Here is a 15,909-nt window from a genome sequence, read left to right on the forward strand (position 1 = left end):
GGGAACTCTAACCCTAACCCTAGCTAAGGATTGGGAAGGTTAGGGTTAGGGTTCAGTCTACCTTCCAAATATCAATACCACCTTCTACCCATTTCAGGGGAAAATATACTTCAGCAAATGACAATAACAGTCAGAACTGACATAGAAACCTCCCCAAACTAATGAGAAAGCATCATCAATGCTTAAATTTGGATTTTTGTGAAGAAATCCGTTATTGGAAATCTCATGTTCAATGGTTTCCTCAATGAGCAATGTTTTGGGCTTAGCTAGGGTAAGAGTCAGGAATACCCAATAAATACTTAATTTATTTGATAATATGCTTCTCTGGAATGAAAGGCAAATGCAAGAGTTTGAAAATAGTACTCAGTTTCTTTCAAACTCTTGCTATTAGGGCAATATAGACAACATTCCCATATAGGCAATGCAGTGCATATAGCCATATATAGAAGAAAAAAAATGTGAAGCTAACTTGGAAATACCACTTTTCCTACATTTCATTTCAGTCCTGAAACACAGCCATGCCATCACAACTTGTCTACAGTTTGAGGGAATTCTAATCCTAACCCTAGCTAAGGATTGGGAAGGTTAGGGTTAGGGGTTCAGTCTACCTTCAATATATCAATACCACCTTCTACGCATTTCAGGGGAAAATATACTTCAGCAAATGACAATAACAGTCAGAACCGACATAGAAACTTCTCCAAACTAATGAGAAAGCATCATTAATGCTTAAATTTGAATTTTTGTCAAGAAATCTGTTTATGGAAATCTCATGTTAAATGGTGCCTCACTGAGCATTGTTTTGGGCTTAGCTAGGGTAAGAGTCAGTAATACCCAATAAATACTCAATTTATTTGATAATACTTCTCTGGAATGAAAGGCAAATGCAAGAGTTTGAAAATAGTACTCAGTTTCTTTCAAACTTTTGCTTTCAGGCCAGTATAGACAACATTCCCTTTTAGGGCATTGCAGTACATATTGCCATACAGTATAAGGTACAGTATACTGTGTATGTACAGTAAGCAGTATTTTTTCATTGTAAATATAATGAAAATTTCACATAAATATCTGTTGATATGTTATTTTTTACACGTGTCATTTGATATATACAGTATGATATATATAAATAGTGCTACAGTATATTAATGAAAAGCCATAAAATTTATGTAATCTTAATATAAATGTAGTCAGTAAATATTCATTTGTATTTCTGACTGTTCCTCTGACTGTTTTCCATTATATAGTATACATCTATAATGTAGTTTCAAGATGCATTTCTGTTTTATATGGGTACTTTTTTGGCATGTTTTATGTGCTTCTGGAAAGAAATAACAATGATCAGGCCAAAACACCCAAAAGGCACAGCAATTAAAGTGCAAGCCTGTCTGTCTAACCCCACTATCTTCATAACTCTTTTGTTTTGTTTTCAGAAACACACTAAGACAAAACAAACACCTCAAATTACATGGAATTAAGTAAATAGGTTTCTTTGTATATTCCTTCAGTTTTGTTGGCAGAATATCGTATTGCTTGTAAAGTGACATTGTTAAAGGATTTTATAGAATTCAGGACAGTTGGTAAATGGAGAAAATGTAGTGATTGTAAACTCTTAACATGATTGTAAACTTCATGCTGGTGTGTGATCATTTCGGCACTTTCACTTCACCACAGTACCAAAACATTGTATTGTAAAATATATATTGTATCTTACAAGTTCAAAACAGTGGATATTTGTTCCAAATTATCATGTATACAGTGCCCTCCAGATTTATTCATACCCCAGATGAAATTTGGAAAAAAAACATCATACAGTAGATGGAGTTACAAATTGGATAATGTGTTTCACTTAAAATGTTAAAATAATATTATACTGTAATCTGTATAATCATAATTGCAGAGAACAAAATAATATTTTTCATACTGTGAATAAGTGAATTCCAGAAAACAATAAGTTCACATTTATTCTCACTTCTGAATATTGCTTTAAATAAAAGTTCAGAAAATCGAAATCTACAATATCATTCTGCTCTTTAGGAGGGCAGTGGTAGTCTCAGGAACTGTAAAGAGTCCTCCAAAGGTTTAATGTCTCCCTGGGGTATAAAAGGACACAAAGCATTATTATCATAGTTAAGGTCAGAGAGCTCTGTGAAAAATGCGGACAGCTGGTAATTGAGGTCTGCAAATTGGTCCACCTGATCGACCATTAAGAAAATATGAAGTACTTACGTCACTGTACATAAATCAGGATTTGTTTATGAATAGTTTATGAATAGACTCCTGGTTAGATTTGTGTTGAGGGCGTCTCTGCTTCTTTATGACCGTGGAACACGGCCTTATTTATATGACCTGTTCCTCATCCTCATGTTTGCACCTGCTCTCTTGTGCCAAGGAGAAATCAAAACATTTAAAGCTGTAAGGCTGCTATGATGATGGAGTGGTCAGCATTGCTGCCTCACAATGCTGGGGTCTTGGGTTCAGTTCCGGACCTGGGGTGCTGTCTGTGAGCAGTCTGAATGTTCTTCTATTCAGGTTAATTAGTTAATTAGGGAAAATTGGCCCTGGTCAGAGTGTGTGTGTCTGTGTCTGCATCAGTGTGCCCTGCGATACACTGACATCCCAGCACACTGGGATAGGCTCTGTCTCCCTGATGACCATGAGTTTGGAAGATGTGGTTTGAGAATGGATGGATGGGATTATAATTACTATATATTTTACTATGTTGCCCACAGTAATGCCTGCCACTATATTATTGACACTATTACGGGTAATTATATTACAAGTCAAGATTTGTGCACCAAGAACAGCAAGATATTCACAGAGGTTTAGAATGTTGAAAAGGCGGAAAGTGTTGAATAAGCTGACACATGTAATTATGTACTGTAAGTGCTCATAGAAAACATGCTGCTGTCCTCAGAAGCTGTTCTTGCTCTGGCAGTTGACAGGCTGAGAGAGGAGTCCAGAAACCGCAGTGAAACCCGAGACGCAAGAAGGAAAGGACTTGGTGGCTCTGGAGGCTCAACAGCAGTCAACTCCACGCAAGCCCTGCAGTCCACTGCTACAGCTGTCAGGGAGTCCTCAGAGGCAGGTAGGCCCAGTGTCCCTCGCAGTGCCGCCTGGAACCCAGCACTGAGAGTCTGCCAGCTAGCCGCTGTCTTCAGCATCAGAAGATTCATAGAGTTTCTCCTTCTGTCACCACCCTGGACAGAATGGAACGAACAGTCTAATAATACTACTCCTAGAAAGCATCACTAATCTCTTTTCCCAGAGGCAGTATTATTCTGTTGACTATAAACAATATATTAAAAAAAATAAATTTAATTAAAAATTAAAATTAAAAATGCTGGGGGGGTAACAGTGAATTACATAATGAAAAATAAAGAATCTCACTTTGCAACCAGTAACTAGTCAGCGACAAACTGCTTCCCTGACAATCCCCATCTCTGCCCATTGTGTCCAAACTGCATCAAAAACTAATTCCTTTGATTTAAAAAAAATACATATTTTGCTTCGGGCCCAGGGAATTTTGAAATTAAATTTCTCTTAGTAGAATTACATGAATTTAATAATTAATTATAAGTCCTTTTTGGATTCCGCAGAGCCTTCCTTGGTGTAAATGCTGCGTTTTCGCATACTGAGAATTGCAATAAGCCTGTTAGAATAGGATAGGCATTCCTTGATACAGTATAGTCCCACAACTGGGGAAAAGAAACACAAAATTATACGCTTTGGTGTTTGACTCATGTCTGCTTTTTTCGTTGTGAGGCTGTGAGTCGGAGTGTCACTGTGTCTTGGAGCCTTTTCCAGAAGGCTCTCTTCTGTTGCTCCCACTGGCTTGCAAGAGTGACAGATTGATGATTAGAACAAATCGCAGCAGTGATGGATGAGTGACTATGATTGACACATCCCCTATTACTATATAATCTAGGTGTCAAGGTAGTGCCTAAGGCTCAGGAATGAACATATGCCCTAAAGCATTGCTATCCACTGAAAGTACATGTATTAAATACAAAAAAAGAAATATCACTAATTCTTTTCCTCTTATATAGTGATTTAGTTAAGTTACTGTTTAGTTACTGCATTAAAATACCATCACATAACATGTCTGAATCTGGATTATTCTTAATAACACAATTGTTTTACACATAATAATCAACTTTTTCATTGCAAACTGATAGATATCAGTAAATAAAGTTGTGACGCATTGGTATAATATCAAGTAGCAAACTCCAGGATAATACATATTTTTATTTATTATTTAGTTGAGACTTTACATAAAAAAATCACCATTTGTTTTTTCACAGAGTGATGGTTAGGGTTTCGGAAACTTTTCAGGCGGGACAGTGCTGTTAGGTCACTGGGCAAGTAATGTTTCATAGAATGTCCCGGTATAGTGTCCAGCTATATACATGTGTACAAATGTACGTTAATTTGGATAATGAATTGTAAACTATTTTTCAGAAAATGCAACCATTTGTCATTCCCCTTTTTTCAAAAGGATAAAAAGATTATTCTCTCATGTTTAAACTACAGACACACAAACACACCCAAAATAAACAGCTAATAAATCAAAAGTTATCACGAGCAGCTGAAGACGCTCCCCCAGCCTCTGGTCCGATTCGGATAATAATGAGCAGGAGTCATAGCTGACTTGAACAAAACAATTACCTACAGTACAGCATATCATATGATTGTTTTGTTATGTTGTTTTGTGTGCAGCAAGTATATAATCTGTGAATCCTGCCAAGCCTAGATAATAATGCCATGCTTGAACTGAAGATGCTTTCTGGCCAATTAAGCTGGCTGCACCATGGTATTGTTCCTCTCAGAAACGACAGCAGAAAACACTGGCCAAGTCTGAGTGGCTCTCACATGACTTCTCGACTTCCTTATCTTGCCCGGTGGCCCCTCTGTAGCCAGCGCAGACGACACACCTGTGAGGAAGCGCTCCAAGGGCAGGAAGAAGGATCGCTCGCGAACCCCTGAGGCCGGAGAGAAGCAGAGCCATCAACAAGCGGAGAAGGAGAACTCCCGCAAAGACGTGCCGGCAAAGACAGTGCCTACCCGACCCGAGACAGGTGTGGTCTCCCTGTTAGAGCATCTTTCCTATTGTAAAGACAACGTAGTGTTCAGAAACACCATTTTAGACAACTAAACATTTTGATCAAATCACAGCATTTGTTTTTGTTAATAATCGTCTGGGTGACTGAAGGTGCATTTAATCCTGTCTTAAATACTGGATGTAAAGGTATTAAAGAAAAGCTACAGTATATGTACAGTAGCATGTACAGTATATTTCACTAGTGACTTAGTTTAACCACAGGAAAATACTATTTATAAATGCAGGTATTCCGATATGTGAACAGTCTCCTAAGAGCTCCAGGGCAGAAATACCACTTCACTGTGTTCCCAGATATTCTCTCTTGGAATATTCAGCATTCTCCTGCAGTGAGGTCATTTTTTATCCTGGCATTGCATAAGCCAGACAGCCTGGAGCAAAGGAATGTGTTGTACAGAGATTTGTTTGCAAGGTGAACGAAGAGCTGTGAAGCTGCAGTACAATGTAGTTTTAGGCCAGCAGAGCCATGTCATAGGGAGCCTGGGTAGTCTAGAGTTTCAGGTAAAGGGCTTGACCTTGTGGTTCATGATTCAAGCCCCAGGACTGCTACTGACTCACTGGAGCACGTTTTCCTCAACTCTGATGAAATGCACCTCACCTCAGTTCTGTAAGATTTGCTTTAGAAAATAATGTCTGATAAATGACTTTGATTTGTTAAATAGAGTAGGGGGATGTTACAGAGGCCCAGATAAAATGACTGTACAGCTTGAATTCCATGAATGCTTAGTTATAGACCAACTATTTGATATACTGTACCAGACAGTAAGTGGTCTCAGGTTTGAATTGCATCCAGCATAAAAGGTCGATTTCTAAGTTCTAGTTAATTATTTTTGACTGCATTTCAGGAATCGCAGATTTTCGCTCACACCCACCCAATCTGGAATTGCCAATTATTCCACAGTGTTTCGCTGTGCTTGAGTCCTCCTCCAGCTTTCCCCCTGTGAGTCGCAGAGCATTACCAAGAGGGAGAAGTAGTGGGAGGATATGATACGGCTCTTGTTGGAAACTTCAGCATCAGACAGGCTTTCCTATCAAAACATCACCACCATTGCCTTCCGACAATTGCACAGAGGGCAGCTGAATCTTAAGCATTCAGAGATTAACTTGCATGGGATGTATTTATTCATTTATTTCTTTGTATCGCCTGTCTTCCTGCAGCAAAGAAAACATTTTTCTGTGAGACTACGGCCCCAGCAGACATTGTTCTGCTGGTCGATGGCTCCTGGAGTATCGGACGAACAAATTTCAAACGGGTGCGAGACTTTTTAGAAAACCTCATCACACCATTCAACATTGCCAGTGACAAAACAAGGATAGGTAGGTGGTGCTATAAGAAATCCATTCCGAATGTCTTTTTACTTTAACCTACCTGGGAAGTCCTCAAGAGAGCCTTAGAAAATGTACAAACCCTATGAAGTCTGTAAAATTAACTTTTTGTCCCACTATGGCAGGGGTTCTAACCTGAGGTGTCTACAAGAGGTACGGGAATAATGTATAATTTAAATATACACCCAACATTTAAACACCCACTCAATTTACTTCAACAGTGTCGTCATCATGAGAGATGAAGAAAGACAATACATGCGAAACCATAATACTGTATATACTCCTTGGTCAGAATGTTTTTTTTCGTTTCATCAACATCATGCACACTTTCTAAGCAGGTGTAACAAACCACTACATACAGTATCACAACCAAAAAATTAAATTAGAACAAAGTTGTGATACTGCCTGTCACTGATCAACACGGTGTTAAAAATTCTGCTCCTGTTCTTTCAGGTGTGTGTGTGTGAATCCTTCTCTTGCTAGTGCCGTTACTATTGTTCTGCTACATAATGAATATTCAAAACATTTTTTTGTGAATTTAAATGTAAATTATATTTTAATTTTGGAATTATTGACTTCTTGACTGTTGTGTCTTGAACTGAGGAAACAATGATTTTGCATATTATACTGGTACCTTTAGCAACCCATTAAACAAAGAGCATTATCAAAATTGATTTTCCTTGGTGGGGGGGTGTGGGGATATCATGTATTGCTGTAGGGGGTTTGCCTGAACTATGGCAATCAGTTCTGCTCTTATTAATAGAGCCAACTACATTTATAATGGCTTCATCATCACTACACCACACGAATGTAATTAACTTTTTGATATTATATTTGAGAAATGATCAAACATTTTTGGAAGTTGGTGATCTTTGCTGGTTTAGCCCCACTAGACAACACTGAGCAGGGTGAAGGGATCACAGGTGCTTTTCTCTTATGTTAGATATTTGGGGTCTAACTATCTGTGCACATGTACTGTAGGTAATGCAGCTCTTTCTCGTACTGCTCTTGTTCTCCAGCACTGACTCAGTACAGTGGAGATCCACGCACAGAGTGGAACCTGAATAACTTTACCACCAAAGACCAGCTGGTTGAGGCTGTGAGGAACTTCCGATACAAAGGAGGAAACACTTTCACAGGTAGCTTTACTTTTCTGTCTCTGATTTTGCGTCTCCACTTTTCATCCTTCAGTTAGGAATTGCAAGCTCAGTCACTGGCTTTACTGGTTCATCTGTGACTGTTCGTATAGTTCTGTTACTACTAATGCTGTTAATAGCACAGTTTGGGCATTAACTGACTTACTTCACTCAATAAAATATTAAATAAATACAATTACAGTAAGAAATTTATTTTTAATTCACAGTAACACAAATATATTGTGAAAATCCTAAACATAAAGTTAACTATTTTATCAATAGCACACTGTTCATTGTTATACAATTGGCATGCTAATTGGTACAGTGAAATGGCTTTAAGACTTGCTTGCTGTTGGGGTTTTAAACCTGTTCAGTGAGGTCTCATCCTAGTGAGGTGAACAAAGTGTCTAGTTCACTCAGAGAAATAAATGGAAACAATTGCTCTCATGGGGACCATTGAAGAACATGTCAGGAGCCAGGGACTTCATAGCAATAGCAGATCAGGACTCCCGGTCACATCTGTCTCTCAGGCTATCGGAGCTTCCTATCACTAAATTGAATTAATTAGTGGATTAGTTGTCTTAAATTTAAAACATTTACACTTCTTTAGCTGCTGATCTATTCAGGATTTTATAAAGCACTCCAGGTTAGTAGCCTTAGGTATAGTGGAACCCAGACATCGCTGAGCTTACACAAACAAATGCAAAAACTCAATAAGGAATGGCAAGACAAAAAGCCAACAAATAGCCCAGCAATAGTATTGTGTTACAGTCAACAATTCAATCCCTTAAAGGTAAAATTCTGGAAGCTAAGAAATTGCTGCTTCAACATAAATCAGTTTTTCCCTGTCTGAACATCTCAACTGTTTGGCTCCCAGCTTTTGAAAATGACTCAATCTTTGGGAAGAGTACATTCTTAGAGAGGTGACTCTGTCAGACATTTATGCCCCCAAGTATTTCTTATTTTTCACGTCTAGCGCCCTTAAACCCGTTGACCGATCTAAAGCCTGGAGCCAATAGCAGCTTGCAATGCGTTTGTTTTGTCGGATTCCTTTGTTCATGAAAGTTACAGGGCAAAACCTCACTTTGAAGAATGGAAACGTACTTGTAGCTGTTGGATGTCTGAAAGCAAATTATCGCTTTGACTGTTTGAGTATTGTGCTTGGCGGCTGATTGTTGTGTGGCAAACAATAGAGGGCTGTATGCAGAAGAACATATGCAATACTGCTCATTTTATTATTGCATAACAGATACATAATGTGCAGTGGTGTTACTAGTGACATTAACTAGTGCAGGGCAACAGAGTTTTAATACAGAAGTTACACAAAGGTGATATTTTACTGCCCAAGTCCTATTTAAAATAACACTGTTCTATTCACTTAATCACTTAAGAAGCAATTGCTTTTTAAACACTTGGTTATTCAAAATCTGTGTGGAAGAGCGAGTTTTAAAAGCACATTTGTTCTGGAAGCTCACATAGCACTGACTACACATGAGCAAGCGTGGCACCAGATCCGCAGTTCTGCTCTTCCAGGCAGCTGGCTGAACTAGAATGTGCCTCTGAGATTGCTTGTAGAGAGCTCACATGCTCTTTGGTGTTTGTGACTGCTCATTCACTCAGCCAGTGAGGCATACGCCAGCAGCTGCACCTCAGCCTTCGGTATTTTCTCTTCTTATTAACTCTTAAAAATAACTCTTTTAGACTTCAGCCCAAAAACAAGAGAACCTGCTCCTTCTACTAGAGCTCTGCTAGTCCTTTCCCCCTGCTTTTCTGGAATTATTTGGGTGGCTAATCCACTCACCAGCTTTTTCACAAAACAAAACTATTTTTCCTCAACAACATTCCTTTTGAAAGTAATTATTTCCTTAGTCAAGAACCAAAATATAACAGACCAGCCAAATCTGAACTCAGATTTGCACTTCCTTGCCCCCTCCCCCTTATATACACTGATCACAATCCTTCATTGACAACACCTGTGCTCAGTTAGTTCAGGGCAGACATCCCATTGGCCTCCATTGGCCATGTGGGAAATGTAGTTTTCATACTCTTTTATGGCTCCTGGCACTACAGAATTGAAATGGGGAAAGTTAAACACGGGAGAAACTGTGCTATATTCTAGGTCCATGGAAAGATACCCTTAATGGTTTTACACCGTATTTCTTTTCTGCACTGCAAGAGCGGTCTGAGGAGCCCACTGTCTGTTTGTTTTCAGAGGAAATGTCTCAGAAAGACTTAATAAGTAATAAGTAAGACCCCAGGAGAATATTGTCTACACTTTTGGTCACTCTGTTATAGTGTTATATTGCAGCTCTGGAAGCAGTCCAGATAAGAACAACCAGATACATTCTGGGCCTTAAGAAATGCCCTACACTGACAGGTTGGAGGAACTGGAACTTTTTAGTCTTGAACAGAGAAGACTGATAGGAGACCTGGTAAAAGTTTTCAAAATCATTGTCAACATTAACTCAGTGGATTTCTTCAGAATGAACAGTGAAACACAAACCCAAGGGCACAAGAGGAAACTCCTTGGAAATGCATTTAAATCCAATAACAGGAGACACATATTTACATGAAGGGTTGTGGGAGTGTGGAACAAGCTACCTAGGCATGTTAAAGCTCGATTCTCTGGTTTCAGTCAAGAAACGGAAACTTGGATCCATTAAATACTACTAACTACTGAATGGGCCGGATGGGTCTTTTTTGGTCTCACTGTGTATAAATATTTTCGGCTAGGTCAGGCTTTGATGCACGTCCTGAAAGAGAATCTTCAGGTGGGATCTGGAGCCCGGCTGGACTCTGCTAAGTTTGTCGTTCTGCTCACTGATGGCAAGTCCCAGGACGACGCCATCTTTGCAGCCAGGACGCTGAAGCAAGCTGGGGTTGAGATCATCACTGTGGGTAAGACATGTCCTAGAGCCAGGTCTGCTTGCACCTTTCAAGTCTGTCGTTTTAACAATTTCCTCCAATTGACATACTGTACCAGTGTATGATGATAAATAATGCTGTTATTAACAACAGAACTAAAAGCGTTTTTGTCCACTTTTAAGTAAGTTTCATACATTAAGTAAGGTTTGGGATTGCTGTGCATGGAAAAGAAATAGAGAAAAAGTCCAAAGGACTGTGAAGGAATTATCTAGAGATGAATCATAACACAAAAATAAGGCAGATCTAGATAACAAGAGTGATAGCATCTGGTTGTAATCAGGTTTTCGTTAGTATTACGGTTACTATTACAAAGGCTTGAACACATTTTCAGGTGAAACTGCAATAAATTACTGTCTGCAAGTCAAACTAACTTGCTAACTAAAATTGGGAACAAGTAAAGATTAATTCCATGCTGAAAAATAAAATGCAGAAAGAACGTTCGACTGTTAACCCTTCTACAGGTCAGGTGTGTCCGTCAAAAATATCCCCCTTCCTGTTTAGGTAAATCTCTCTTTATAAATTACAGTATGTGTATATATACAGCATACTGTATGCATACGGCTTTATAATGCATTTGTTTCCATATCAGAAACAAGGTTAATTATTATTTTAAGTGTAATAAATGTTGTAAGCAATGCATATTTGTCAATGATATTGATAATAAATTATTGATCATTTTAATAAAGTGTTTTAGTGAAATATGTAATTTAAGATACAGGACGCCAATATATACATTAGTATCCCTGCAGTCATATGTCAACTGGGCAACTGAGAGAAATAAAAAACTTTCAATATAATAATTGAATATAAAAATAAACATATTTAATTGGTGCGGAAGTGAATTTCTCTGAGCTGTAAAGAGTTACTGCTCTTACTGTCTTTACCGTTTAACACAATGCCCTATACTGGTGATCTGTTTTTGAAGTGTGTTTTTCCAAACTGAAACTGCTGTGCAGGGGTGAAGAACGCAGATGAGGCTGAGCTGAAGCAGATCGCCTCGGAGCCCGTTGAGCTCAGTGTCTTCAATGTGAACGACTTCCCTCTTCTCCGAAAGCTGGTGGACAAGCTGAGCCGCACTCTGTGTCTGAGGATCGAGGACAAAAGCAAAGCAAAGGGTAGGGTTTCCCCTTCCTAGAAGAACAGCAGTTCCTCTCTGTGATGCCAAAATGAGAACATAAGAAATGGTACAGGTTCATGTATCTTATCTGGCAGATTTGGAAGTGACTGATTTAAGTGTTACAGTATGTTTCACTTTAAGTGCTGGGTTATTTAATGGACTGTCCTATTCTGTCAATAGGCTGGGAAAAATCTATAGCCAGGGTTGGAGGCCCTGTATAGAGCATTTTTGTACTTCAAATTTATTACAGGTGTTACTAGAAAGCTTCAGCTTGGGAAAGGTTTGCATTGACAAGACAATGTTTTTACAGTGAATGCCATCTCCTACCATACATAAACACCTTGTTCTTCAGTTTCTGGTGGTATAGTAACAGCTGGGCAATTGTTGTGAATCTCAATATCTACCTGTCATACAGTACATATTGTCGTGGGTGGGAGTTCATTCTTGAATCCCAGGTTGTGCTGGATAAGCCATTGCCCCCTTTCTGTAGTGTTGTCTATGACGTTTTGCCCATTCTAACATCCAGTATATGAGAGGTAGCAGAAAACAGACACTGTGTGAACTACTCTTTGAGAATGCTCTTTGGAGCTGCCAAAAAAGGGTGGAACATCATTTTTGGTGATTTTTCACAGCTGACCAGCCCCATGTACCACTGACCTACTGAAAAAACGTTAAAAATGAATACCCCCCACCATTATTTAAATTAAAAACACACAAGCCCATGTACCTGAAACTTATGGCTCTCCTGTATAGAAGTGGGGATTAGTATTCTTTAAGCACCACATGGTAGATCTTATGTGTTTATATGTACTTGCTTCTTATGTTACCAAAAATGCAGTGAATGCATATGCAAAAACATTTTATACCACATACAGTATCGGTCTTGCTACAACCCCATATTGGATTAAGATGCTATTGAAAATGGTTGGCTGGATTTTGCCATGCAGCTCCACGCACCTACCCACTGTTCTGCTCTCCCATGTGATAACAAGGCTCAAGAGACAGCCCCCCTTGACCCAATGCGTTCCTGTGTTGCAGTGACGGAGAAACCTACCCAGGCTGCAGAAGAGACTTTTCCTGGGCCCACGAACCTGCTCTTCTCCGAAGTGAAGTCTCGGGAGTTCAGGATGAGCTGGAGTCCACCGTCCAGGCCAGTGCACAAATACAGAGTCGTCTATCACAGTGCAGAAGGAGAGAACCCACAGGAGGTTAGTCCTTCATTGGCGATGTCGCTCTGGTGGAAAAGTCGGACTCTGACCAACATTTACACTATTGTACATTACACATTGCAGAACAGCAATCTCCATCCTTACTCTGGATCATTGTGTGAGTTTTGACAGTGAACAAAGGCCCATAATCTACTTTTTAATCTCGTTACAGCCTGGTCACAGATAAATTACTTATGGATAATTTTAAACACACGCCAAGACTTGTGCGCTCAGTTTGAATGTATAATAGATATACGTAAAAACTGACTTTTCTCACAATAAATTGCTGAAACGTTAAAATGCTGCCAGTGGTCAGGTTTTTTTTGTTTCAAGTTTGGAACATTGTTAAAAAGAGAAAAAAAAAACAAGAGTTACAGCAATGTGTCTTCAGATTTCACAAAAAACACTGTGTTTTGATACATGTAACACTTTCACACCAGTTGTTATTACAAAACCAGGTGTCGAGTGGCTCTATTACAAACCAGTGCTTAATCTGGATTTCACGTATTATGAGTGATATGGTATGTTGTTTCAGTTGTATTATGTACTCTACAGGAAGATTTACTGTGTGTGTAATTATAACTGGCTTTTCTCTGTATTATGTAGTCAGTTAGTTGTATCATGTGTGTAAATCCCTTACATTCCTGTAATTTAGAACCAGGTGTTCTGGGCATTTCTGTCAGAAAACAGCATAAATATTTATAGTTAGATTTAGACAGGTTTTTCCTTTAGAATTGTTTTCATCTTTTAATTTGCATTTTATACATCTTGCTTTTACCTCCGTCCCACCCATTTCTTGGAGAAGCAATGAATGTTTGGAGAATATATTGTATTCTAAACTATTTTAAATGTTATTTAGTAAAAAAACTAAAACAATACAAGTATTACTTAAAGTAGTCTGCATTTTGGGAATTTCCCTGAAATGCCAAAACTATAATTGACATGTTTCCTTGGGTCTCTTTATTTCCGGCTCAGCAGCCTGTTAATGGGATGTTTTGTAGGTGGTGCTGAATGGAACAGTGTCCAGTGTCCTGCTGGAGGGCCTGTCCTCTCAGACAGAGTATCACATCTCAGTCTTCCCCGTTTACGACAACAGCGTTGGCAGTGGCCTTCGTGGATCGGTGACAACATGTACGTGTCTAAAACCACCAATTTACTACCTGATGGGAATGAGTCAACAGAGGTGTAGTTTCAGTGTTTGGTCAATGCAATTAATCCAGGATGAAGTCTAGAAGGTGTAAGTGACCATAGAGTGATCAAATATTCATGTAGATTTTAGGGAAGTGGTGTCACAGCCACACCTCTGGATGGGTCTAACCCTCATTTTTACTAAATTCTCCTCTCCTCAGCTGAACCAATTAAAGTTGACATGATTTTGACAATTGTGAAATACTGGAGCCAGGGCCTAGGGTCAAAGAAGACTGCTGTAGCCTGACAAATGAAGATGACCTTCTTTTAGGCTTAGTCCTGTTGCCTGAAGAAAGCAGTGTTCTCCTAACTCCCACCCTGCCTCTGCCATTCCAGTGCCACTGGTGCCTCCGCAGTACCTGCAGATCTACTCCACATCTCACAACAGCCTGCGGGTGCGCTGGCAGCCAGCTCAGGGCGCCACTCAGTACATGGTGCTCTATTCCGCACTGGCTGATGGGGAGCCTGATGATGCCAAAGAGGTAGGTCAAAGGTCAAGGGGCAAGGCAACTTTGCCATTTGCTACATGTCAGATGGAAACAGAGCTGCATGAAATGATTAGATGATTTATATCTGTAGTCAAAATATTGTTGATATATATAAAGCATGGGGCTAAAATTAAAGGGTTATAAAATTATAGACACTGGGTGTCAGGATATTCCAGTTACACCACTGAGTGAATCTGAATTACAATGGCTTTTCATAGGTACAGTATGTGTACTGTATAAAGCAGTAGGAAAATGGATGAATGGTTTTTCATAGGCATGTCTGAAAAAATACATTTCCACTCTTGTCACATGGATCAGATTCTTCTATGATTTCCCATAAATTGCTGATTAAGACAATTTCAATTAAGAATTAATTTACAGAAATTTTCAACTTAAATCACCTCAGGAAATGGCATCCTATCCTGCTCCCAGAATAACCAAATCATGATTTCATGCAGCTCACAAGGGAAGACAGATCTAAATGCCTCAAAAAACAATCTTTTCATCTTTCTGTGGAGATGATGCAGAGATTTAAGAGGTTCCCATCTCTTAAATGGAGTCTGCCTCTCCCTGATCTTAGCGGTACTTATGCAGCTTGGAGACACCAACTGAGACTCACATGCGGGTTGGCAGGTGGTACAACCTGGATAAATACCTGCAGTCACTATGCTGAATGCCTCTTGCAATTCTTCTGCTTTTTGTGGCAATTGCTTGTGTAAACGTGAATCTCTTAATTCTTGTGGCCTTCAGACAGATTTTTACAGGCCTACAGTACCAGTCGCTGTTGGAAAGTGGAAACATTAGATAAGTCTAGTCTTATCTAGTCTTAACTTCAGATAAGTCTAGTCTGTCATCAGTGCTATTTGGACAACATCATCCTACATCCAATATGTTGCTGAAAGATATTAAGAGCCTTGTGTTTCCATTGGAATTGGCAGGTGAAGTTCGGTGCAGAACAGACAGATGTTGAGATTTCTGGCCTGCAGCCTTCGACAGACTACTCTATAACTCTGTATGCCCTTTATAACGAGGACCCCAGCGATCCCATCACTGCCATGGCAGCAACACGTGAGTACACGTGGAGGAGCTGCAATTACTTTTGTTCCTGGATGTCTTGACGGTTCTGTTAATGGTTACTGTGTATTAGATGCTTCCGATTGTGATTTCAAATGCTTACAAATTCAAGACTTGCAGTTATTTTCATTTTAGTTGACTGCCTCACTCTTAACTGGGCCTATCATTCATTTGAACAGTTTTACCGTCTCTTTAGTAGTTGCTAATTTAAAGAAACCAAGACAAAAACTCATGGTCAAACTGCAAATATTTCTGCACCATCATTTCAAGGACTGTGAGTACATTCTCAAAACAGACAGCATAGTCATCTACACCTTTGAAGATTAATGGC

The 15,909-nt window shown here is 39.3% G+C and overlaps 1 protein-coding gene across 1 annotated transcript in view; it reads left to right on the forward strand.

The window, feature by feature from the left end:
* col20a1 (collagen type XX alpha 1 chain) overlaps positions 1-15,909 on the forward strand; it is a 61,903-nt gene that overhangs the window by 23,926 nt on the left and 22,068 nt on the right. Inside the window, exons 5-14 of the mRNA XM_088937419.1 lie at positions 2,936-3,085; positions 4,914-5,075; positions 6,275-6,433; positions 7,462-7,581; positions 10,312-10,476; positions 11,460-11,618; positions 12,659-12,828; positions 13,830-13,959; positions 14,353-14,498; positions 15,443-15,572. Of these exons, the coding sequence (XP_088793545.1) occupies positions 2,936-3,085; positions 4,914-5,075; positions 6,275-6,433; positions 7,462-7,581; positions 10,312-10,476; positions 11,460-11,618; positions 12,659-12,828; positions 13,830-13,959; positions 14,353-14,498; positions 15,443-15,572 (1,491 nt within the window). The remainder of the gene's footprint in view (positions 1-2,935; positions 3,086-4,913; positions 5,076-6,274; positions 6,434-7,461; positions 7,582-10,311; positions 10,477-11,459; positions 11,619-12,658; positions 12,829-13,829; positions 13,960-14,352; positions 14,499-15,442; positions 15,573-15,909) is intronic.

This window comes from Atractosteus spatula, chromosome 19, assembly GCF_055471065.1.
Source record: "Atractosteus spatula isolate fAtrSpa1 chromosome 19, fAtrSpa1.hap1, whole genome shotgun sequence".
NCBI lineage: Eukaryota > Metazoa > Chordata > Actinopteri > Semionotiformes > Lepisosteidae > Atractosteus > Atractosteus spatula.